Below are 24,519 nucleotides of genomic sequence, written 5' to 3' on the forward strand. Positions count from 1 at the left end.
GAGCAAAGGCGGCTGTATATTATTTCCACTGTTCCAATTCAGTGTGTGGGTCATTCTGGGTGTTGAGAATTAGAGGTGAACTCCACCCCAAGAGAAAGCCTTTAATGAAAAACTCCACCCCAACGGACCTGTTAAGTTAAGGGAATACTTGGTTGCCGCGTGACCACTACAAGCGGCTCCTAAGTTTGCCTTTTCTACCTCTACGCAACTCTTCAGTTCGTGCTTCCCTCTCCTACATAAGTAGTGTGGCCCACGTGGTCTTCACGCGAGTCGCCGCATGAACGGCACAAGCGGCTCCCAAGTTCAGTTTTCCCTCTCTTATGCAGCTGTTACAGCGAGTGCCAACTGTGCTGTGGACCATGTGGTCGTCGCGTTATGGGCACACTTCATGAATATTGCATCCACTCCTGTTTTCCACCTCAACCATGGCCCGAGCTGCTTTTCAGTGCTCGGGCCATGAACGGTCAGGTGCACGGGACACAGGCCAGCGTTGGGCCAAGCGAGCTTTTCTTGAGCAAAAAGACGTGGTCTGGTTTGTGTACATCTTTAAAGAGGCTGTGAAACACTGCTGGAATGAATGCCGGTTACACTTCAGATGGATTCTTTGTCACACAGATGCCGATTCAAAAAGAATTACGTGAATCGATGCATAGGAACAGGAGTTATTCAATGAAGAAATTTCAATACAAGCAAACAAAATGCTTCCCTCAACTCGACTTCACGCAGCTTCCCATTCCCATTTCACTCTCCCAATGACAGCACTTAGTGCGACCAATAAAAACAGCCTATCTGAGCACGTGGCGGAAGTTTGCACTCCATGGTTGCCTGTTCTCTTTAACTCATTCATGCCAAGGCTGGCAGCGCAGTTTGCATGGTTACAACCATGTGAATGCCCAGCTGACCCAGTGATGCTTCATCATCATGTCGACGGCGCAGAAGGGAACACTGATCAGTGACGTTCCCTTACTTATGGATCCGAACTCGAGCGCGAGAAACTGCGACGGTGTGACAGCCTGCGCAAGATATCAGACACATTTAGCATAGCGCGTACCGCTACTGCTTACCGCCAATCATCGCCCGTCGCTCCTAGTGCGCTGGTTGGTCACGGCGAGCAAGGAGCGCGCGCTGTTGACGAGAACGTGGCGCCATCTGGCACGCCACCCGGTGATCCTCCGCAAGCTGACGATGCACACTCCCTGCTAAATGTGAAACGAACGCATCCTTCCTTGGGACCGAAACAAACGCTTATAGAGTTCAATGGCTTGATTGGATCAATTCCGCAAAGCTGCTCTCATGAAGATACATAGAGAGTAGCCATAAGTGTTTAGTGCTAGGTCGTAGGATGTTTACAGAGAGGCGCAAAGTCCTTCGATGCAAAAAGTAGCCAGAGTTCCAGAGTTTCTGGTGGTGTATTTTTGTTTTACTTTATTTACAGTGCTTTTATCTAGAGCAAACAAGTTGGTTTTGTTAATGTAATTAAAAACACAAAAACTTGACAAAACGTATCTCTAGTTATTAACACAATTTGCAGTATATTTACTCTTTGTCCAATCATCGAGCTCCCACTAAGTGATGTCATATCCGCTGCTAAAAACTGCCACTGTATGGTGACACCGACAGTGCCATAAATTTGTTTTTGCGAGCTAATTAAAATATTAAAAACCGTGGTATACGCGGTATGACCGATGCTAATAGCATCACTATAACTCATTCTATGCTACCAACAGGCAAAACAATGCACTGAAAATGTGTTTCGGGGCCCCTTTAAGTCTCATAATAAACTAAGTGCAGCGCAATAACGCCAATCCGCTCTGGCTAGAGGAAGCCAGTACTGTTCTTAGGTATTGTCCAAAAGTGAGCGCACTGTGCCGTTGTAAAGGAACTTTCGTAGAAAAGATGCTAGGGAGCATAGCCGGAGTTTACCTGGCGGCCGCTTGAGGTGTGCACCACTGAGAAAAAAGGTCCAGTCCCAAAGTAAAACACAACGACCACTAGGATGGGAAAAGGGAAGAGTCATTTCTTTTAATGGACAACTCTCAGCACTTCGCTACTCAGGTCCCATTGCAGTCCGGCTGCTGCCCTCTGAAGGAGACTAGTCGGCACAGGATGGAGAACAAACCCCGCGGAGTCTTTTGTAACAGTGGCACGCGAGGGAGGAAGGTGAGCTGCAGGTTTGAACGCCTCAGCTCGGGGCCGACGTTGCTTGTCCGGCAACGCGGGAGGCGTGGGAAGAACACTGGGCGGGACGGACATCCGTACACGTGGCGGTGGGAGGGAGACTGGGCTCAGGACGGCTGGCAGCCGCTGAAGACACGCGAACGGCTCAGGAAACCTCGCCGAGGATGCGTCCCGGCTCCGCAGCTCTCGTCAGTGCGCTGCCGCAGCTCTGCGAGGAAAGACACGGGCGACAAAATTATTGCTGGAAAAACCATTCGTATACGTGCGACATTGCACGCACTGGAAAACTGCTTCCTGCTGCAACAACTGACACAAAAGGCTAGTATACTAGCTCCGCAGTGATGGAGCAGTTCGCACGCGCTTTCAGCAAGGCCGCCAGCCAGGATGCCGTGCAGCGTGCAGACCTGTCGCATCTTTGCAAAATGTGGGCGAACAGAGGATTACCGAGATCTAGGAGCTACTCAGTGTTCTTTGTTTAGTTCGATGTAGTAAGCTGTTCCCAAAAAACACAACTGCGTAATCCGTGGAAGAACTGAAAAGAAACACGATAGCAGGGAATCGAACCAGCTCATAAACCAGTTGTATCGAGAAGGTACTCCCCGGTGTCAAAACGCGCCGAAGGTATCAATGGAGTCACATTTGCGCGCAAGACGGACCAGCTTGCGCAAACACCCAGACGTGCCTGATCTCTGTGTCCATGCTGTAAGGCAGCTCACTGGCCTGTCGCCACGATGACAACATGAAAGCCCTGTTCGTCGTCAGCCTTTTGCAAACAGTGACCTCGAAGACAGGCAAGGTACGTTACACTGTTTACAGGTGGAGTGAGGATAATCTGGTTCAGAAGCTCGGGCTTGGTATTACCAAGTAAACGGTACACGCAAAGACAGAACTGCGCTCATCTTGTCTTCCTGGTCCTGTCCTTCTGTGTGCTGTTTACGTCAACGAAATCTAGCCCTGGCGCAGCATCACGTGTGGCCTCGGTGATACTGCATAGCCTTGTAAGCAGCTCTACAAAATGCACACCAGCGCCCAGCCATATCAAGTTTGTATTAAGTACCGTGACGAAACAGCAATGATATCTCAATGTAATCCTCTAATAAAGTCGGCAAAAGGCGTAGAGCGATTGTATTTGTCAATAAACTTGGCACAAAGGCAAACCGCATAGCACGAAGCAGACAAACCTCATTAACAAACCATTAAATAGGTTGCCATCCCTTGAAAGTGAAGCAATGAACTGTAAATGCATTACTGTATAGGTGGTTTGGTGAGTTATGCCAGAAGTAGAGGGTAGTGGTGCAATGAAGCAGTGCTGAGGACCTAAACCTAAGCATACAGAGCATTGAATTTTTGCTCAAGCTGGCACGCACACAGCTGTTTAAAGCGTTTCTTTTTGTAGCAAAAAAAAAAAAAAACAGCCATGGTTACTGATAGCAGTGCGAATTTCAGTGAGAGCCGTCAGTTGTGTCTCCACACACCATGCACACCCATTTAAATCCCAAGGTTTGCATCGTGAAATGCCATACCAATGCTTTTTTCAGTCTTAACTGCGCTAGACTTCCGTCGAGTGGAACCGCCTTCCCCTCGATATTGCAGCTATTGAAGATAGTAATCTATGTTTTCGCAATGCACTAGCTAACTTTCTATATTCAGGAGAAAGTTGAATTTGTGTTCTAATAACATTCACTGTAATGTATTCAATGTTTCTTTATCCTATGTAACCCGCTCCCTTCTGTAATTAATGCCTTTGGACCTGAGGGTAAAATAAATAAATTTCCACTAAAATTTGAATTACTGTGTGGTAACTGGGCCATCAGTTCTTATGGTGCTACCAGTTATATGATGAAGGTTCTCTCAAAACACATAGTAGTGTTTGTCACCAAAAAGCGGCTGTGAAAACGTGACCATCCTGTACACACAGGCAGTGCCATGCACCTCGCATCAACTTAATTGTCATCGGGCGGGATGCATATGCTTGGTTGCAACGAGACAGCCCAAACGTCTGGAAACGCCACTCAGGGTTACACCCTCACAAGACTGCATGGCATGGCATTCTGTGCAGCTGTGCACTAGCAGCCACAGAAGCTATGAGAAAGCAGACAGCGGCGACGTGGCACATGAATTGCATCACGGGACAGCCATGGATGCAGCCGAGGTGCAGCATCACGCTCTGAATGCTGCATGTGTGCAGGAAGCAAGAGACACAAAAGTGTGGGACGAATGGTCTCGGCACACTGAGTGGGACGACAAGATGCTGAAGTCCGTGCCAACCTATTCCTGAAACCACAAAGCACTAGTGACACTGCAAGACCAAAACACAATCATCGCCCACTCATGCGTGGAAGCAGAATTTAAAGCAAGGGCAACAATTGCAAAGCAAAACGCGGTCAAGCTAGAGCTGATCAACATCATTACCGCCCATGGGTGTAACCGCCATTAAATTTTTTCTTTTGCTGTGTGCTTATTCGCATCAAACGGCAAAGACGGACAGCTGGCATCAGCTTCATAGCTTATTGTTTGTTCTTTTATAGACATGCCTGTCTGTTTTCTCCGTGTGACTGCTTATGTTTACCCCCGCCAACTAATACGACCATCGCAACAGGCCAAGTAACACCATGACTGATCACGCTGATTGCATCGGCAGTGTCTGTAACAAGAACGGCATGCTGCAATGTGCAGATGCAGTCGGTGCGGCTGACGAGGCGCGGCACGCACTCTACTTCAGTTGGGCCATGGCACTAGGTGGAGCTGGTCGTGCAGTGCTCACGTTCACATCAGCCCTCGCCTCTCCCATGAGTTCATCTTCCTTTCACACTCTTGCTTTTTCAAATCCTCGTGTCTGCCACTTTCATCCTCTACCTTGATGCACCTTCTCTGCTATCCTCCTCCCACTCGATCTTCTATCACCGCACTTTTAGCCGCTGTCAGTACGACGCTGCGATCTCGAGGGAACGAGGCAGTAACAGCTCTCGCTGTAAGACAGCACGTAAAATTCGATGCTGTATAAGCTTAAACCATAGAATCAGTCCTATGAACCTGGGACTGCTGCCCTCCTCATGCGTATCCGGCGCGTCTTCTCCCACGGCATCACGAACTATGCGCCATCTGCTACAACTGCTGGCAAAAGTTCGCAGCAGCTCCAATGTTGTAAGGACAATCACGGCACTGGAAGTGTAAGTTTTGGCATGCTATCAAAGAAATGCTAAGGCTGCGAGAGGCAGCTGACAAAATACGCGATTATGCAAGGCCGTTGCATCGCTAGCGTTATGGCACACTCTCTCACTGCCACACGTGGGCCCGTGCCCATTTCAGCGTACCGCCAGAGTGCTCGCTGTTTTGCCCCGGAGTAAGCTCAGTCGGGAGATCATCTTCGAGTCCTTGCTCTTGCTCCGCTGCGTCTGAGGCCAAACAAGAGGGTTAGCTGAGGCTTGCGGCACAGCACTGCACATGCATGCGTTTCCCCAATATTGCTTACATGGACATGTGCTCGTGTGCGATGCCAACACAATCGCGTCTTCAAGCTCGACAGCCTGTTCGTTAACGGTAGGTTCAGGGATAATGGCAGCTGCGAAAGAACAAAAGCAGATCATCAAGGCCAAGTCTGCCTCCCCAATGAGTGGGGCTAGTAGGCTGCACTGCACAAGCGTATGCTGAGTTTTCTGTCGTGCAATCACAGCAATCGTGACCTTCATCGCAAGAATTTGTCAGGGTCTTTCTGTTCAAACAGCAAGCACCTTGTGCTGCACCTGCCTTCTTTTTGGGGCGTAGCTGTAAGCTGCCAAGAGGACCAGTACAGCTTAAAATACATTTATGCCTCTCCACACAAGCTGAAGGAAACTTGTTCGCTCGATGTAGTGCTTTATGATGAGACAAGCACTGATGTGTAATCACTTAAAAGTGATCGGCAGTGGTAGCTAGGCAAGAGCATGAAAAGGTGCAAAACAGAGCCTTAGCCTTGACGCTTCATTTATTACCAGGGCCCACACATCCCCTTGTATGGAAATGCTCATCACTCGGATTTAAGATTTCGGCGTTGAAACAGCATTTATTCCTAAGTATGGCAACAGTCACATAATTTATCCTAGTGAGAACATTGCTGCAATTGCCGATATTCGATGCCATGAACTTTAGTAGTACATTGCCACCATGCAGAGCACTTTAAAACTTTCAAGAAGCTATTGCACATATCTGCACACAAAAATTTAAAGCCTTATTGTGCTCTTCATTGGCTCTGTAGTCGTGCACAAAAAACATAATCGTCCTGTCATTCATTACAAAATGCTAATGTAATGAGTGATAACTCCAGTAACTCCAGAAGGGAAAGCTGGAAAAATCAGTTTTAAAGGTTATTTTGCTTCATTTGTAGCAAAAACGCTATCAGATACTTGGAACTACACTGAGCAGCATGCATCGCTAAGGATCAGTTCGACAGTGTGGTGGCTACGGGCATATCAGTAACTACAGTCGAGCCCGTTTATAACAAACATAAGCGTGAAACGGCGTCCGTTTGTTACATATCCCGAAGTTAGTAGTAAGTGGACCACAGGTTTAAAGACAGTTGGTTGTCAAAACACAAGATTTTTTTTCTTTGCGAAAAAGTCTGTGATGGACGTTTGTTTTTTCAGCGCAGATCCGATGAGGGAGGTCTCCAGTTTATTTAAAGCAGAAGCGTGCTCTTCGCCGAGGCCCTTGGCATAGACAAGTTGTCTGAGGATCTCTATGTAGCCCACTGCTACAGGTGCGCTTATGGGTGCTGGCTCTGGTTTCATCCTCATCTGATTCCTTCGCGTCACTCTCGTCCCGCACTTCAGAACCAATGCCCTCATCCGTGCACGGTTCCGCAATGTTGGCGTCGTCATTGACAGAAATAAAATCATCACAACGAATGCCATGACCTCCCATGTCGGAGTCGACGATGCACTGCCACAAATCGCCGCCGGGCTGGTCATCTTACGAAGCATCAGGCTCGGCATCAGACACTGTGTCGACGAAGCCGGCCTTGCGGAAACAGTTCCACACGCAAGTGGCCATCACCCCCGCCCAGGCCGCTTTCATCATCTCTACCACTGAATACAATGGAAATGGGCCATCCCGAATTACAACCAGGGCCCGAGATTTGTACGAAGCCAACGCATGGAGTTTTTTTCCCTCTATGAGCCAACGAAACGCGCACGTGCACAGGCGGCAATCAAGCCAATCAAACAGATGCACAGCGCTAGCGAAGAGACCGACGAGGAGTGTCCGTGAGCGTCAGTGCAGCCACCTCTTGGCTCTCACGAAAGGCCTGCTTCATGGAGCGTGGCCTCCGCGATCGTCATCGGCGGCAGGGCGGTTGATCGCGGAGGCCACACGCGGATTTGCAAGGGAGTGAGGAGGAGGGAGCGAGGAGGGGCAGGAGGGCGATCTTGGAAGGCGCATCGGCGGGGAAACGGTAGTTCGCTTGAGAGCGGCACAAAGCGAGGCGGGCAGTTCGCCTGGGATGAGGCTCGGGCAAACATACCGTGCGCCGAGCGCACAAACCGGTCGGAGGCAGGTTATCTCGCGTCGCGACACCGGGTTTACGCCGTCCGTTCGCTGTAACTGATCAGCAGGGCTTAATGACGTTCGTTATACATGTGATTTTGTGCCATTGAAATAATGTAAATTTTGACTGTCACGCACGTCTCGTTTGTTATAAGCGAAAGTTCATCTTAAGTGGCGCCGTTATATGTGGGCTCGACTGTATTGCGCTGGAACTAACAAGTGTCACAGAAGCAACAAAACAAAGAGAAGCTCTTTGAGGTGCAATCTTTTTTCGCGTTCTTGCCTATGACACATGCTGAAGATGCCAAGCATGGCACTGAGGTAGACTTAAATTTCCAGGGACCACAGCGGACTACACACGCATCCCACTGCAGTTTGACATGCAGGTGTGAGGAGTGCTGCCGATGCGTATGCGCCTCAGCCAGTACAGGTGCTTTCTGGCTACCAAGTGACTCAAGCACCCGATCGCAGCGCTATTCTTGCTGTTTCTTGACTGCCTGTTTTACTCCTGCTTTTCCTCAGAGAAATGTGGCATTATGGCCACCAGAAGCTCTGACCTGTCCTCTTCATGGCGATACAAAGATGGTAGTGGCCGTTGCTGGAAAGCTGCAGAATACGTAGTGTGCCTGGACCTTCAGAAGCACTATTCCTTCACAATTTTCGACAATCGCACATTTAAAAAATGTAATTGTTAATAATTTGCAGTATATTTTGCTATAACTTTCCTCACAAGACAGATAAAGACTTGAGGATAAAGAAAAAAAATTTGTGAATTGGAAAATTTCGACCAAGTTTGTCACTTCATTTACCTCGAGCCCCCTTATATAAGAACAAAGAGCATCGAGAAATCCGGATGAAATTTTAAAGTAAAACCGCTTCAAGCGTGAAACTTTGCAGTGCGAGCGAAACAAGACGCAGTGAAAGCATGACGCACAGTGCATGAGCAAATGGCGTGCTCGTAATGAAGTAAGGGGCTCTTGTCCTGACAATCACTGCGACGGTCCTCACTGCAGAAAGGGCAGCCTTGAAAAAAGATCTAACCCGGGCAGAAATTTGACACACTTTACTCGAGGAGTGTATTTACTTATCGAGTAAAAGGTTCATGTGAGCGGATACCTTCCACTATAGCCCAAGTGAAGCTTTGGTAAGACAATGACCATTAATTAAATAATTTCCCATCAACCACACTCCATCTCAGTAGTTCCCTGCAGCACTGCCAAAGCCATGAAGCATGCAGAGCCGGCATTCTTGTGCAGTAGAATATACCGTAAAAACTCGCATATAATATGGGCCCACATGTAATATGAGATGCAACTTGGGGATAGCAAAAACAGAAAAAAAAAAGGTTTCATCCTCGTATAATCTGAGTAAGGAAAGGCAGTCAGCTTGGAGACCTTCCGGAAATCGCAGAAGCCAAACGTCCTCTAATTATAAAGTGTATGTAAGCGCGCTGTATAAGACGCGTGCAGCTCGAACAGCAGCTAAGAGGCGCCGTGCTTGCGCCCACTCGCGTCCTGAGCTGCGAGCATGAGCAAGCCGATTCCGGCATACGCACTGGCACGCAAACTTCGGAAGTGCCCATAGTTGGAGCTTTAGTAATCGCCGTCGTCGAGCGTGCTGTCTTCTGAGAGGCCCTTGTCAGAGATATCTTTCCAAAGAAGCACATCTTTGGTAATGTCGGGCGCGTTCAATATCCCGCATTTCTTGAAATAACAACCAGCGAGCTCCTCAGGAATGCTCGCACAAGCGTCACCAATCCAACTGCACACCGTGGCTGGAGAGTGTCCGGCAGAAGCAACTACAGGCTCTCCCTACCTCATCCAGACCATGTAGCAGTGCCTGATGTGGTGCCGATGCTTTTGGCAGCTACGATTACTCTCCTTTTAAATGCAGGAGAGACCTGCTTTCGCTGTCCTGACACTATGCGAGGTGCGATCGTTGTGGCTGTCGCGAGGTCAGGTCAATGTAGTGAAATCGTGTTCGAAAGCGAAACTAACGACTTGCGCCAGCGCTAGATAGTGCCTCCTCTCGCTAGAAGCTTGATGGCACTTGATAATAACGAAACCGGAACTGTGGATTTTGGCCAAAAATTATTCGGATTCGCATATAACACGAGGTGGAAATTTGAGAAGCTAAATTTTAGAAAAAAAAAATACCTTGTATTACGCGCGGGTTTTTACGCTAATGTCGATACAAAAGTCTCCCACTCGATTATGCAGTCAAGGCATGCACAAGTGGCATTTATAGTGGTGTTGGTAGGATTCTACTGAAGGCTGCCCAAGCTGTCCGTCCCAACTGCACCCACTGGGTTGATGCTTTACCCCCGGTGCTCCTGCGTCTACGGGCCGTTCTCCGCGCCGACCTCCAGTGCTCTGCAGCAGAGATGGTGTACGGCAGTTCCCTGTGTCTCCCCGGAGATTTCTTCACATCAGCGCAGCTACCTGCCCAGCCGCAAGAGTTCCTGTAGCGTCTGGTCGACAATGTTAAAGACTTCCGGCCTATTCTGCTTCGCCCTCTCCGCCACAACACCATCTTTGTTCACCCGGATCTTGCCACTTCCACCCATGTTTCCGTGTGCCCCGTTGCTGTCCGAGCACCGCTCAGCCCGGCTTACGACGGACCATTTCGCGTCCTTCACCACACCCTAAAAACTGCCACCCTCCTTCAGAATGGTTGCGAAGAGACGTCAGTATGGATCGCCTCAAGCCGGCCTACGTGAAGACCTTCATTAAGTGCCTCTCAGTGCCTCCTTACATTTGCTGTTCCCCGTCTGTGGTCTCCGACTCCCATCTTCCCCACCTGCACTGCTGGCCCTCAGTGCGGTTTCGACTTGAAATCTAGGCGGGGGGGGGGGGGGCCTGTACCGCCCTCCTTTGGCTGCGCCTAGAGCACGGCCAAAGCGTGCCCGCGCAAGAAAGTGAAGAAGGCGCAGGGCTGTGGCACATGAAGCCACGGCTGGCTGTTCTATTCTTGCCTATATCCGAGTCAGCTGCTCGTTCCTTCGCTCCTAAGGCATAAGCCTACACTATGTTTGCAAATCAAACAATGTTTCATGAAAATGACAAATTTTTCAAGACATTTCTCTAGCTTCAGAGGGTATTATTCCACGTGTTGTTTAAGGAGGTACCCCGGTCTTAGAAAAAAAATTATTATTAATGAAGTCACAATTACACAATCTTCAGAGAGCATGCATTTTTGTATGCTGATTCTAAATATGTCAGATAATTTCATGCAAAACAAGTCCTTGAGCACTTATACAATATGTTATGCAAGTCTTTTGGAGGGAGAATTTAAGTTTTCTGTAGATAACTTGCTGAAATGCATGCCACTGGTTCGTCTTGATATCAAAGAATGCAATAAGGGTAAAATTATCAACCTGCCTATCACAGAAGTTGACTGACGAAGCTTTGAAGTCGCCACTTCAGAAATGGCAAGAAAAGTTTGTATCCCTGTTTCTTGAGTGGGAACTAGAGAACCCTATAACTCAAGTTCTATGATAGGCAGGATAATAATTTTACCCCTATCGCATTCCTTGATGTCATGAAAAAGTAATGCTATGCATTTAGGCAAGTTCCTTGCAGCAAGATTTTTTAAAAGCTTGCTCCAAAAAATTACATAACATACTGCATAACTGCACAAGGACTTGTTTTACATGAAATTATATGGCATATTCAGAATTAGCAAAAGAAAATACATGTTCCTTGAATATTCCACAACTGTGAATTCATTAATAATTTGTTTCTAAGACCAGGGTCCCCCATTCAAATTAATGTTTATGCATAATCGGAACAAAATTTTGCATGTTCCAATTAAAAGGATGAGTGCTGTGGAGGATATGGAGGATAGAGAGGGGATAGTGTTCGACCTTTCGCAAAAACAGCATCTGCAGTCAAATGTTGCAACCTGTCGCGGTGGCTCAGTGGTTAGGGCGCTCGGCTACTGATCCGGAGCTCCGGGGTTCGAACCCGACTGCGGCGGCTGCGTTTTTATGGAGGCGAAACGCAGAGGCGCCCCTGTGCTGTGCGATGTTAGTGCATGTTAAAGATCCCCAGGTGGTCAAATTATTCCACTACGTCGCCTCTTTCTTCCTTTCTTCTTTCACTTCCTCCTTTATCCCTTCCCTTATGGCCCAGGTGTCCGCATATGAGACAGATACTGCGCCATTTCCTTTCCCGAAAAACCAATTATTATTGTTATTAGTCAAATGTTGCATGCGCGGCGGAGCTGGCAGCAACATTTTTGGTGCTACTATGTGCAGTTTGCAGCTTACAACCTAGATGGTGCCACACCCCCAGTTTTTCTAAAATGGTCTGACAGATTTCAAATGTGGAAGGCATACACCTTACGGAGTGGATGCAGGACACAGAATTCACACCTGCATTAAAACGTCAATGTTTACTGACAAATACAATTACACTATTCCAGTTTCCACACCGAATAGTTTCCGACCATGGTAAATGCTCCTGTTATACCACACAAGCACAGTAAACGACTGTGTGTAAATGCTTCATGCCTTCGGTTTGTTGATGCCATTATTTTTAAATTTGGCGCTACGCGTCAATATCTAATATCATTATATGTTCGTCACAAGGACGGTAACGCCTGCAAGACAGTAAAAAAATACAGTGCACATGAGCATAAAATGCTGTCAATGTTGTCCAAATGTAATACAGAAATTTTTTGGAGAAAATGCTGCCGTTCTTGGTTAACAAGTCCAGACAGTTGCCATAAGATCGTGTGTCAGCCCATAAGCCAAAAGTATCTCTCAGAACTGCTGGTAAAAATGGTGCCATTTGCAGTAAAAATGCAGTACAGATGCCTTATTGAATGAAAGTTATGAATAAGCCATTTGCTACCTGATAGGAGTTGCTACTAGCAAAGTTACATGATTTTCTGTGTGTAGAATGGGGATGAAAGTAGCCATTTCTCTGACTAATGAGCTGTGGAGAACTCAGTAAGTTGTTTAGTTTAGCTTATGGGGGCTTATCGTCCCAAAATGACTCACGCTATGAGGGACGCCGTAGTGAAGGGCTCCGGATATTTCGACCACCTGAGGTTCTTTAACGTTCATTGACACTGCACAATACACGAGCCTCTAGAATTTCGTCTTCATCGAAATTCGAACGCTGCAGCTGGGATTAAACCCGTATCTTTCGAGTCAGCAGCCGAGCGCCATAACCACTGAGTAACCACTGGCAGTAAGTTGCAAATGCCAGTAAAGCTAATGACACCAAATTGGCGCATGTGGCACCTGCTGAATGCCATTAAAACTTAAGGTAGCAAGCACTTAAGGGCATTAAATTTGTCTGTATAGCAAGGAGAAAACTTGCATGTTACTGTTGTTTGGGTGTCTATGATTTGCACACACTTTTTGGTCTCCATTCCCACTCGCAGCATTTCTGAAAACAATGAAGCACTTGCAGAGATCGACAAGCGGATGACGTTTGAGACTCCTGAAAGATTGGGGCCTGTAGCTCCCATAGTGCTGCAAGAAATCGGCAATTGCTTGCACGCCCTCTCTTCACTGCACGGAACACAACTCGGACAGGGACATCATACCCTGGAGGTCGTGCTCGGTGTAGTACTCCTGGGAGTCGTCGTCATCCTCGTCCTCGGTACGGCTGCCACCCTGGGCGGCGCCTGGCGGCCGGTCGTGCAGCAGCGGCAGGTACGGGATCACCGTCATAGAGCGCAGCGGGTTACCGTTGCTCCGCTCAGGGATCGCCACGTACTCAAGCAGCCGTGGTGGCTTGCGCCGCACCCAGTCGTGGCGGCGCACCAGCTGCAGGCTGAGCCGTGACTGTGGGTCCTTGTGCAGCATGCCGCACAGCAGGTTGCCCAGCGCTGGCTCCACGTCCTCTGGCAGCTCAAAGTGGCCCCGGCCGATGCTCTCGAACAGCCGGTAGATGTTGTCCCCCTCGAACGGGTACTTGCCCGTCGTGATGTTGAAGCTGTGCCACAAGGAAGAAGAGATGACAGCTAGCTGTGTATGCGACCAGAAATACCCTTTCCACGTAGGCTGTGACAAGGTCTACAAGGTCTCCTGGCATTTATTGGTTAGCGCACTTCGAACACTAAAGTAAACACAGTAAAAACTTAATTTGGAAATCAGAATGTAATCCACACCATCAGTGTGGTCTCGACCAATGCTCATGTGAATCTGTGGCGACGGGCACTCGCTAATTTGGACAATGTGGGTCTCGCACTGGGCAGACTACCAAAGCAAGGCTGTGTTGGGGTCATGGCAGCATGGTAAATGACCACCGAAATAATCCTCCTAAAACCTGAATTGCACTGTGCAGTGTAGCCTGCACATCTATGACATGCACGCAACAGCAGGCACGAGGATGACTGACAGGCATCATCTCCGAAAATCAGCCTAATTGCATAGTTCCAGGGACTCCACAAAAAGGGGGGGGAGGCGGGGAACGATTACCCCCTAACATTGGCGTGAAAATGACATAGTGATGTCACGACAAGAATATAAGGAGCGGTGTAAGCCATCACACATACTGTTATGCCCGGGATCCCCTCCAGCCTAAGTAGATCGTAAAGCGTACTCTCTTGTCCAGCGTAGCCATGGCGGGAGCGACAGTGGGTCTCCTCTGGAGGCGCAGCATACCTTTGCCAGTGCACCCTCTGTCTACTTGACAAAGATAGCTCCAAAGGCCGGCTGTAATGGACCTCCCAGGGAGGACCTGGGTGCCATATGGGTCTAATTACTGTGCTTGGCCATGTCACAGTGCAGCCCTCTTCGAAGCCACAGAACATCGTGGAGAACTTAGAACACAAAAGGAATCGTTTCTAGTATCTCTTTGGCCTGCCAAGCCTGGGAGAGGCGAGAGGGTGTGCCTTATCGCCCATCCGTCGCTACGATGTCTGCGGACAAAGGAGCAGTTTCCAGCGAGCAATTTCCCTATCCCGCGTGGCCTTAAGCATGGTGAGTGATGAACACGTGCCGGTCACACCTATCGACCAAATACAGACCCTGGGAGTACCACCTGTGGACCAACCCCATCTGCGCGACATAGATGGCATCCTTTTCACCCTCAAGCTAACGACAGGGCATGTCCGCTAATGAGAGAGTGTGTGATAAATGCCAAAATGAAGTTTTCAGGACGCGCCTTCCCTGGCCGGCCTGGCCTCCGTCCAGGGATTTTAGACGTTGAAGGCCCTATAAAACCCTGCAGTGAGTGGGGCCGACAGAGACTCCCTTCTGATAAGACGCTCCCATTTACTGAGAGACACTCGCAGTTGCTCTTTACGTGTACAAAATGCAAATAGTTTGCATAAGGTTTTCAGTAACTTCCTCATCCCTTCTCTGGCCTGACCAAGCTTCCTGAATCCCACAAACACCAGGAGGCACTGCGCGCTACTGCTCCAATTTTCAGAGTCACTGGAAAAATTCTCAGAGTATCGCAATCCCTCTCTCCTATAGTGCCGAAATAAACTTCTGCATAGTTGGCAGAGCCAGCTTCACTGACATCATGAATGAACACTCAGAGCAAATAGAAAACCATGATTTTTGTAACACATTTGAGCAGCACCTTGAGCAAGTATGCAGCTCTCAGAGGATAGCCCAGAGACTTCAGAAGGCTGCCGCTGCATGCAATTTTCTGCAAATTATCACACTCGCTATTCTGGCAACACTGAGCCATGATGGCCGTATTTATATATTTATTGTTCTTGGGAAAAAGACATTTTAAAAAGGTCAGTTCGGCACCTGTATTCCTTAGCTTTAAGTGAATGATCTATCTGCATTGACACATACATAATCAGGGTTAAATATATGTTGTGTTTGATCAATTCAATTCTTAAATGAAATATATTAAGCAGGGGTGTGCGAATATTCGAAATTTCGAATACGAATCGAATATGTTTGACATTCAATTCATATTCGTATTCAACAAACTGATATTCGAAAATTCCCGAATACTTGCCAGTGATCGTGTACTGCGCCGACTTTCATAAATTCTACCGCGGCAAAACCACTATATCTGGGCAAATTAGCTGCTGCTGATCGAGTTAAAAAATTTTAGGAAAACAATACAGAGTTCCTAGTCTCTTCTTTCTCCGCCGTTTATCACGCGGACCGGTCGCATTCCGACGCCGCTAGGCTTGAGCTCGTGAGAAATTCCGCAAGTAGGCGTTCCCACATATCACACGTCCCGCGAACAAGATGGCCGACGGCCCACATCGAACAGTCGCAACTTGAAATCGTGCTCTTTTTTGTTTAAATCCTTCCGTAACACCTCACATATTTAATGCCATCTGAAGAATGCGCCCTGTCGCCTTCATAACTCTCCAAGCGTGACCTCCGCCAACCCGTTTTGTAAACTACGCTACGCGGGAAAGCCTACTTGCGAAATGTCGCGGGAGCCTCCTGAAGGGGCGCGTCAGGTTGTCACAATAGGGCAAGCGATCCTGTAAAAATCTCGCCTATTGCATGGTGCATTGTAACCCGCGCACCTCTTTAGTGGGCATAACGGCAGGCGTGACAACGACCGGAAGGCCTCTGTTGCTAGGTCAAAAAAGCAGCCAGGCCGCATAGTTTCGGTTTCTGAGCTTCGCCGCTACCCCGCGCCAACTGCAACTGTCGGCCCGCGCATTCGCCGGTCGTCATATCCCAGCTCCGCGCGGCTTTCGGACGCCGACAGGCGCGTCGCAGGTTATTTATTTTTTCCTTTTCAGAAACCGTCTCGCCGCTCCAACGCCAGTGTGTGTTCCCCGGCCCCTTGCTAGCATTTGTGTTGTTCTTCCAGCACACTAAAACGGGCGGCACGTCACGGGCGGCACGTCACGGGCTTACAGGTGTTAGCGCGATGAAGCCCCCTCATAAGACCTTACTGCATCTTCGCATTTTCGGCAGGTTGTTTTTTTTTTTCCAGGGGGAGGGGGGGAGGCACGGTTAATTTTATAAACCGAGGCCTTCGGACGAACCAGGCATTTCTTCGGGTCCCTTGAACTTCCAAATGAATGAGATTTTACTAGTCACCATGTTATTTTTTGTTGCCAGTCTTGTTATTTTATGGATTTTATTTTGCATGACCTCATTATAGTTTGGATACTGTTATGCTTTCTAAATCAGGTAGCATACATTTCTGTGTACATCACGTTATTTATACGGCACTGAGACAGTCTTAGATTTGTTTATTTTAGTTGCAAAGACCATACACTATTTTGAAAAAAATAAAGAGCAACAACATTTGGTTGTTTATCATTTGCTGAAATTTTTTTTTGTACTGAGCAGATATTCGATTCGATATTCGAAGCTATTTTTTTCTTCATATTCGTATTCGATCCCTATTCGAAAATTTCAATATTTGCACACCCCTAATATTAAGAAACAATTTTAAGCACAGAACTTTCCTGCGCTTATAAAGTGTGCCCCAAACCAATGTGTTTTTTGCACTCGATACAGTGAAATATGTGTCATAGTTATTAAAAACAAAACGAACGGCCAAACTCTAAACTCTTTCCATCTTTTGAATGTCAAGTACATGTTTTGGTTCCCACACTGTGCAAGCATACTCAAGAATAATCCTACCATTTAACTTATATAGCAGTTCTTTAGTCTTTAGGGGGAAATGTTTCGTGTTATGTTGCAGGAAGCCCAAAACATGGCAGGCTATGGCAGTAACAAAATCTACATGAAGGTGCCAAGACATTCCACTGGTTAAATATACACAAAGATATTTAAATTCCAACACAGACATGAGTTTGCAAGTACGGAGAGCTGGGCAAGTTGGTTACTGTTATCCATGGTAAAACAGCGCGGAAAAACACGGGGACGTCGTCGTGTTTGTTCCGTCCTCGTGTTTTTCCGTGCTGTTTTACCATGGATGAGTTTACTACTATTAACATTATAAGTGAAACTCCTTTCTTTTAGTGAAACACGCATGTACAGATTTTTGTAAATTAACGTGCATTCCCCAATGCTCACACCACTCGGCTATGACACAACTGCTGTTGTAATGCTTCGCAGTCACTTGGGTTGTTAATAATTCTGCACAATACACAGTCATCTGTAAAAAGTCGCAAGCACGAAGAAATACCCGCAAAAATGTCATTAATGTAAGTTATGAACAGTAATGGGCCCAGGACGGATCCCTGAGGTTCCCATGAGGTTACATCAACCTCATGCGACAGTTTCCCACTGATAATAATGCTCCGAGGCCTAATGCTCAATACTCCTTTATCCATCTAATAATGTTTGCATTTATGTTGTACCAGGATAATTTTTCCATAAATAATGAATATGACACAACGTCAAAGGCTTTCCTAAAGTCTAGAAATATAAAACTGACACCAGATCCCTTATCCAATGCGCTTGATAGGTTGTGTATAAATTCAGTAAGCTGGGTGACGCACGAGTAACCGCTGCAAAAACCATGCTGATGGGTTACTTAATAATGAGTATGCATTAAGGTGTTTAATAATATTAGTTTAAAACATGTCCTCTAATAAAAATTTACATATCACACTGATCAAGGAGACTGGTCAGCAATTTGAAACAATATCTCTAGGTCCCGATTTATGTATAGGCATAACACTTGCAAGTTTCCATTCTTCAGACAAAGAGCCGTCCTGTAATGACTTAAAGAAAAGACTCTGCAGGTGAAAGAGCACAAGAAGAGAGGAGAACTATGGGTAGACTGTCCGGTCCGGTAGCACTGCTTTCTTTTAGATGTTCTAAAAGCGAAATAATTCCTCAATGATCAAATACAAGGTTCTCAGTGGATTTGGAAGTGATAAAGTCCGGGTGAAAATTGGCAGAGCTATTGCTTTCCACAGCAGTAAATACGAGCTGAAAAACGTGTTAAAGCACTTGGCTTTCTCAAGGTGATCGTGAACGATAATTGTCATGATCGAGTGGTAGGATGCAAAACTCATCCCTTCTATTTCTTTTAATACACTGCCAAAATTCTTTAGGGTGATCTTGGATACACAAGTCGAAGGACTGAAAGTAGGCAAATTTGGCCTCTTTAACTGAAGTATTCATACCTTGTAATCTCGTTCTCTTGCGATGGATTTCTTTTGAAGCGTGCATATACCTGTTGCCCATTTTCAACGACTCTCCGCACCACTTTTGTAAATCATGGCTTGCTTTTGCTGTGACGTTTCGTCATCACCCATGATGGCACATACCGTTCATGCTGAGTTCATCTACACTGAGTGATTCAGATAGGGTTTCGTACACATCAACATAGGATTCTAATGCAAGAGATATCTCGGGGATATGTGCCTTTCGATACCTGTAAATGCGCCGATTGCCGCAACCTTCAAGTTTAACACGCTGAAAGTTCATTTGCACTAGAACACAAATGCGGTCACTGATAGCAGATAATATAATGGTAGAATGAGCTGCCAATGGTTGGTTAGTCAATCCAAATCTGGTGGTGCGGGGAAAAGGAATGGGGTACTCTGAAAGTTTTCCAGTGACTCTAGTGCTCCCCCTACCAAACTTGGCTTCATGTAACGATTTAGGTAGTGCCAGAGCAAAGACTGCATAATTTTTTTCTCCCGCTGCTCCAGTGCCACTGCTTGTTTCCTTCACTTGCGTCCATGTAGATCATCCACTCTTCCAGCGGGCCGAAACTATTCGTTTGTCACAGCTCATGAGCCGTTAACCATTTGTGCAGTAAAGCCTTCTCATATGCAATGCTGCCACTAGTGAGGGGGCCACACCGCGACACCGGCCCTTACCATTATGGAGCAGTTCTGCTTCTACACTCCCGACAGCGTGCATGCGAGAAATAGTCACTGGTGTAAAGTTCTACTCTCAGGAGCAGGTGACCACTGCCCAGTTTTTCTCCAAAAAAATTTACTACGATAGATGCGTACAAGCTTCCACAATTTTTTTTTTTTTTTGAGCGGGAGGGGAGAAATGTGTGGTCATTCGATAATTTCACCATTTTTTCCGCTCTCTTGAGCTCTAAATTAATGACCATTTACAGTAAATCTTCAACATTACTCTCCGCAGTGGTTTTACAAGTTACACTTGTTCTTAATACGCACTTCTTTCCATTAACACACAGCAAAGAGCCAAAAAAATCTCAAAATCAAATGCATATCAGGGATAAAATGGTGACAGTTCCAGGGTTGGTGCTGCGGGCCTTGAAACAGACAAACAGGCCCACTTTCGATTTAAAGAGACATTGAGCTCAATAATAAGCTCAACTAGATTGAGATATTTGTGCCCCGAGATTGCAAATGATGTCACTTAAATTTTAAGACTGGGTCCCCATGCTTGTGCGGCCACTGGCCATTTGTCACAATGTTTGTGCAATCGCTATGGCCGTTCCACTTATGATACAAAAATAAGATTTAGCTGTTTAAAGAGAGAAACATATTTACCTGTCAATGATATGTTTTAGCACTTATTATTGGTACGAGTGAAGTGAGCAAAAAACGGAGTGCATAAAACACCACCTCTGTTCGATTTGCATGCTTGCGTGGAGTTTTTAGAGAAACTACTGAATAATAAAAAAAGCGCTGCTTCAGCAGCATTAAAATGAAATCTTATTCTCGGTAAATATGAAGCGCTTTCCGGCTCAAGTGGATAATTATCTAGAACTGGCGCTCTTAAAAAAACCAAACATGACAAAAATTATGCATACAGTCAAAACTCGATTTAACGAAACCCGATTTAACGAAAATCTCGATTTAACGAAGGTATCCTAATTCCCCCTCAGACGCCCATAGGGTTCAATGCTTTGACTAACCCGAAATAATGAAACCGATTCCGTGATCTGTCCCGATTTAACGAACTTTTTTTCGAGAAATAAAGGTGAAAAAGTGTTAATTTTTGGTCTATTTTGTAGACAGCACCCCAAAATTTATTGATTGCGAGTCAGCGGTAACAGCGCGGAGCATCTTCATCCCGTCGCTTTTTTCAAACTGCGCAGCGCAAAACGAGTTTTAATTTTGAGTCGAGCTCACGAGATGGCGCCAGCAGTAAAAAAGTTTCGTGCCACATTTCATAGATGGCGCTGTTGCAGGACTGAATCAAGATAAACAATCAGGGGGAAACTTTTACTCAGAAAAGCAATTGGAAGTAGCAGCCAAACAAATCGAGAAAGTAATTTTTGAGGATAGTGAAACAGAATGGACTTATACCAAATTAACTCGATTACTGGAGCTAGAGCTAGCTAAGGTGCGAGTAAAGCTAAAAGGGAAAAGATGCAAACCCAAGAGTTGGTGGGATGAGGAGGTCAAGAGGGCAATAGAAAAGTGCAAGGAAGCATCCAGGGAACACAGATATTCCAAGAAGAGGGGGGAACCAAAACCCGAAGTAGACAGAAAATGGGATACCTTCATAAAGTGTAGAAGGGACGCATCCTATTTGATTAATGAGAAAATTAGAAGAAAGGGTGCCCAATGGATGTCAAAAGTAAATAAAAAGGATAGAAAAGCAGCCCAAAAATTCTGGAAACATCTAAATGCAATGAGTAATAAAACTAGGCTAGAACAAAGGTTTATTGTTACAGATGAGGGTTTTCGACTAGAAGGGGATGAAGCAATAAAACACATAGGAACAAGGATGATGGAAAAATTTTCAGCAAAGCACGTGGTACATAATTTATGGAAGGAGGATAGACCAGTTACAGCAATAGCTTCACTTGAGCAAGGAGAGTGGGAAAGGGCAGAGAAGAAGGTTCCTAGTGGCACATCAACAGGACCAGATGGTATCCCGATTATGTTGATAAAGAAGTTAGGACCAAAATCCAAGCAAACATTAATACAGGTAGTGAACAAAATGATAGTGGATGAGAAAGTTCCCGATGAATGGCGATTAAGTAGAATGAACATGATATATAAGGGAAAGGGGGACAAAGCAGACGTAAGTAACTATCGCCCCATAACAGTGACATCTGTGGTTTACAGGGTGGTGATGCAAATTATAAAGGATAGACTGCAGGCTTGGGTGGAGAACGAGGGGGTGTTAGGGGAACTACAGAATGGGTTCCAGAAACAAAGGAGGTTGGAGGACAATCTATTTTCATTGACACAGTGTATAGAAATTGCGGAAAAGGAACATAGGCCCTTATTGCTAGCATTTCTGGATATTAGGGGAGCCTATGACAACGTTACTCAGGAGCATTTGTGGGACATATTGGGCACATTGGATGTGGAAATTGGAGTAATTAATCTTTTAAAAGATATCTATAGAGGTAACAGAGTGCTCATAAAATGGGAAAAAAAATGTATCAGGGCCTGTAGAGATACAGCGGGGGCTTAGACAAGGATGTCCTCTGTCCCCTTTGTTGTTCATGTTGTACCTGCAAGGGTTGGAGGCCAAGCTAGAGGGGAGCGGACTAGGTTTCAACCTATCTTTTTTCAAGCAAGGGGAATTGATTAAACAGACATTACCGGGACTAATATATGTGGACGATATAGTGATAATGGCTGACAACAAGGAAGACCTGCAGAAGTTGTTAGACATATGCAGTACAGAGGGAGATAGATTAGGCTTCAAGTATAGTAAGGAAAAATCTGCAGTCATGACATTTAATGAAGAGGGCGGCGAGCATAGAATACAAGAGTTCGTGCTAAAAGTAGTGAATGAGTACAAGTATCTTGGGGTGTGGATAAATAACAGTGTTGTGTATCTGACAGAGCATGAAAAATATGTAATGAATAAAGCTAGTGGGAATGCAGCTGTCATGAAAAATAGGGCACTGTGGAATTACAATAGGTATGAGGTGGTAAGAGGGATCTGGAAAGGGGAGATGGTCCCTAGCCTGACCTTCGGGAATGCGGTCCTGTGTATGAGGCCAGATGTTCAAGCAAGGCTGGAAATTAGGCAACGGGGAGTAGGGAGGTTAGCTTTGGGAGCACATGGCAATACACCAAATCAGGGGGTATAGGGTGATATGGGATGGGCGTCTTTCGAGAGCAGAGAGGCTAGCAGTAAGATAGCATTTAAGGAACGATTGAGAAGGATGGAGGAAAAGCGGTGGGCTAGGAAAGTTTTCAGATACCTGTATATAAAGAATGTTGACACGAAATGGAGAAAGCAAACTAGAAAATTGACAAGCAAATATCTGGACAGCAGTAAGGGGGCAAATCAGCAATTATCGGTTAAGAAAAAGGTTAAAGGAACAGAGAGAGCTTTGTGGAAAACAGGGATGCTGACGAAATCGGCACTAGAAACATACCGGACCTTTACACAGGAAATTGTCAAAGAAAATATCTATGATAATTGTAGGGGAAGTTCTTTGTTGTTTGAGGCCAGGACTGGAGTTTTGCGGACTAAGACGTATAGAGTCAGGTACCAGGAGATAGATACTTTGTGCATTGCGTGCGGAGAGGAGGAGGAAACAGCTGAACACTTGATACTTTTCTGTAAAGGGCTTCACCCTACAGTGGAAGGCAGCGGGGCTGACTTACCCAAGGCATTGGGGTTTAGGGATAGTGAAGGGAAAGTGGATTTTAAGAGGCTAGAAGTAACCAAGCGAAGGTTATCTGATTGGTGGCTAAAAGCAAGACAGGAGTAAAATTTCACAAGACATGGCTAGGTGGCTTGAGCCACCGCCCGATGTAAAGGGTTCAGCCGTATCCGCCCGCCCGCCCGCCCGTCCGTCCGTCCGTCCGTCCGTCCGTTCCGTTCCGTCCGTCCGTCCGTCCATGTTTTTTTTTTGTGTGTGTGTTTGTGTGTTGTGCACTGTGTTTGCTCTTGTGCGGATTTCCCCGTGCCTTTGAACGCACGTCTTTGTCAAGCTCAGCTTGTTAGGCCTCCATCAGTCTAGCCTTGCTATCGTGAACGCGGACGTGGTGTGTGTGAGCAAGCGCGCCGCTAACCCTTTTGACTAGCAGATGGAGCCCTGCAAGAAACGAAAAAGGCTTACCCTGGACAAGAAAGCGGACATAATTCGTGCTGTGACAAGTGGACAGAAGAAATGTGATGTGGCTGCATCACATGGCATTCCAGCGAGTACTCTCTCCACAATATTGAAAGGGAAAGATGACATCCTCCGCGCCACTTCGTCGGGGAATCTCTCGCGCAAAAAAAACGCTGAAGACCACTCCTCAAAGCAAAATGGAAGAGGCCCTCTTTGCCTGGTTTATGGATTTGCGGGCGAAGAATAGTATTCTCGTGAGTGGAGACCTGCTCCAACAAAAAGCTCGCTCTTTCGCGTGCTTGCTGGGCGACAACGAGTTCAAGGCAAGTCCCGGCTGGCTGTCGCGCTTCAAAGAACGACACGGCATCGTCGGGAAAGTGCTTAGCGGTGAAGCGAGCAGCGTAAGCATGGCTGTAGTCGGCGACTGGCAGTCTGAAAACGTGCCCGACATTCTGGGAAAATATGCCCCCAGCGACGTCTACAACGCCGACGAGAGCGGTCTATTCTACCAAATGCTGCCTAAAAAAACACTCGCCCTGAAGGGGCAGGCGTGCCACGGCGGAAAACACAGCAAACAAAGGCTGACTCTTTTGCTGTGCGTCAACATGGACGGTACCGACAAACGAGACCCGCTTGTCATCGGAAAGAGTGCGAGGCCGCGCTGTTTTAAAGGCACCAAAAAGCTTCCTGTGAAGTACGCTGCCAATTCAAAGGCGTGGATGTCGCGTGCCATTTTCGCTACATGGCTGAAGGAATTTGACAGCGACATGTGTCGCCAGAAAAGGAAAGTGTGCCTGTTGCTGGATAACTGCACGGCCCACTACGTTGCAGAGGTCGAGCTGACCAGCGTGGAGCTCCGCTACTTCCCCCCAAACGCAACGTCCGTGGTTCAGCCCTTGGATCAAGGGATAATTAATAGCGTGAAGTGCGCATACAAGCGTCGAGTCGTCGACAGAGTTCTCCTCAACCTGGAGCT

At 46.7% G+C, this 24,519-nt stretch overlaps 1 protein-coding gene across 4 annotated transcripts in view; it reads right to left on the reverse strand.

The window, feature by feature from the left end:
- Positions 1-1,996: 1,996 nt before the first annotated feature.
- Positions 1,997-24,519, reverse strand: part of Lkb1 (Lkb1/serine/threonine kinase 11) — a 46,219-nt gene continuing 23,696 nt past the window's right edge. For 2 of the 4 annotated variants that reach the window (XM_077629471.1, XM_077629470.1), the window contains exons 7-8: positions 13,258-13,649; positions 1,997-2,386 (exon numbers count right to left, since the gene is read on the reverse strand). In XM_077629471.1, the coding sequence (XP_077485597.1) occupies positions 2,286-2,386; positions 13,258-13,649 (493 nt within the window). In that variant the 3' untranslated portion in view covers positions 1,997-2,285. Of the gene's footprint in view, positions 2,387-5,492; positions 5,574-5,650; positions 5,741-13,257; positions 13,650-24,519 lie in introns of all 4 variants that reach the window. The other 2 variants (XM_077629469.1, XM_077629468.1) reach the window with 2 other exon arrangements.

This window comes from Amblyomma americanum, chromosome 7 (assembly GCF_052857255.1).
Source record: "Amblyomma americanum isolate KBUSLIRL-KWMA chromosome 7, ASM5285725v1, whole genome shotgun sequence".
NCBI lineage: Eukaryota > Metazoa > Arthropoda > Arachnida > Ixodida > Ixodidae > Amblyomma > Amblyomma americanum.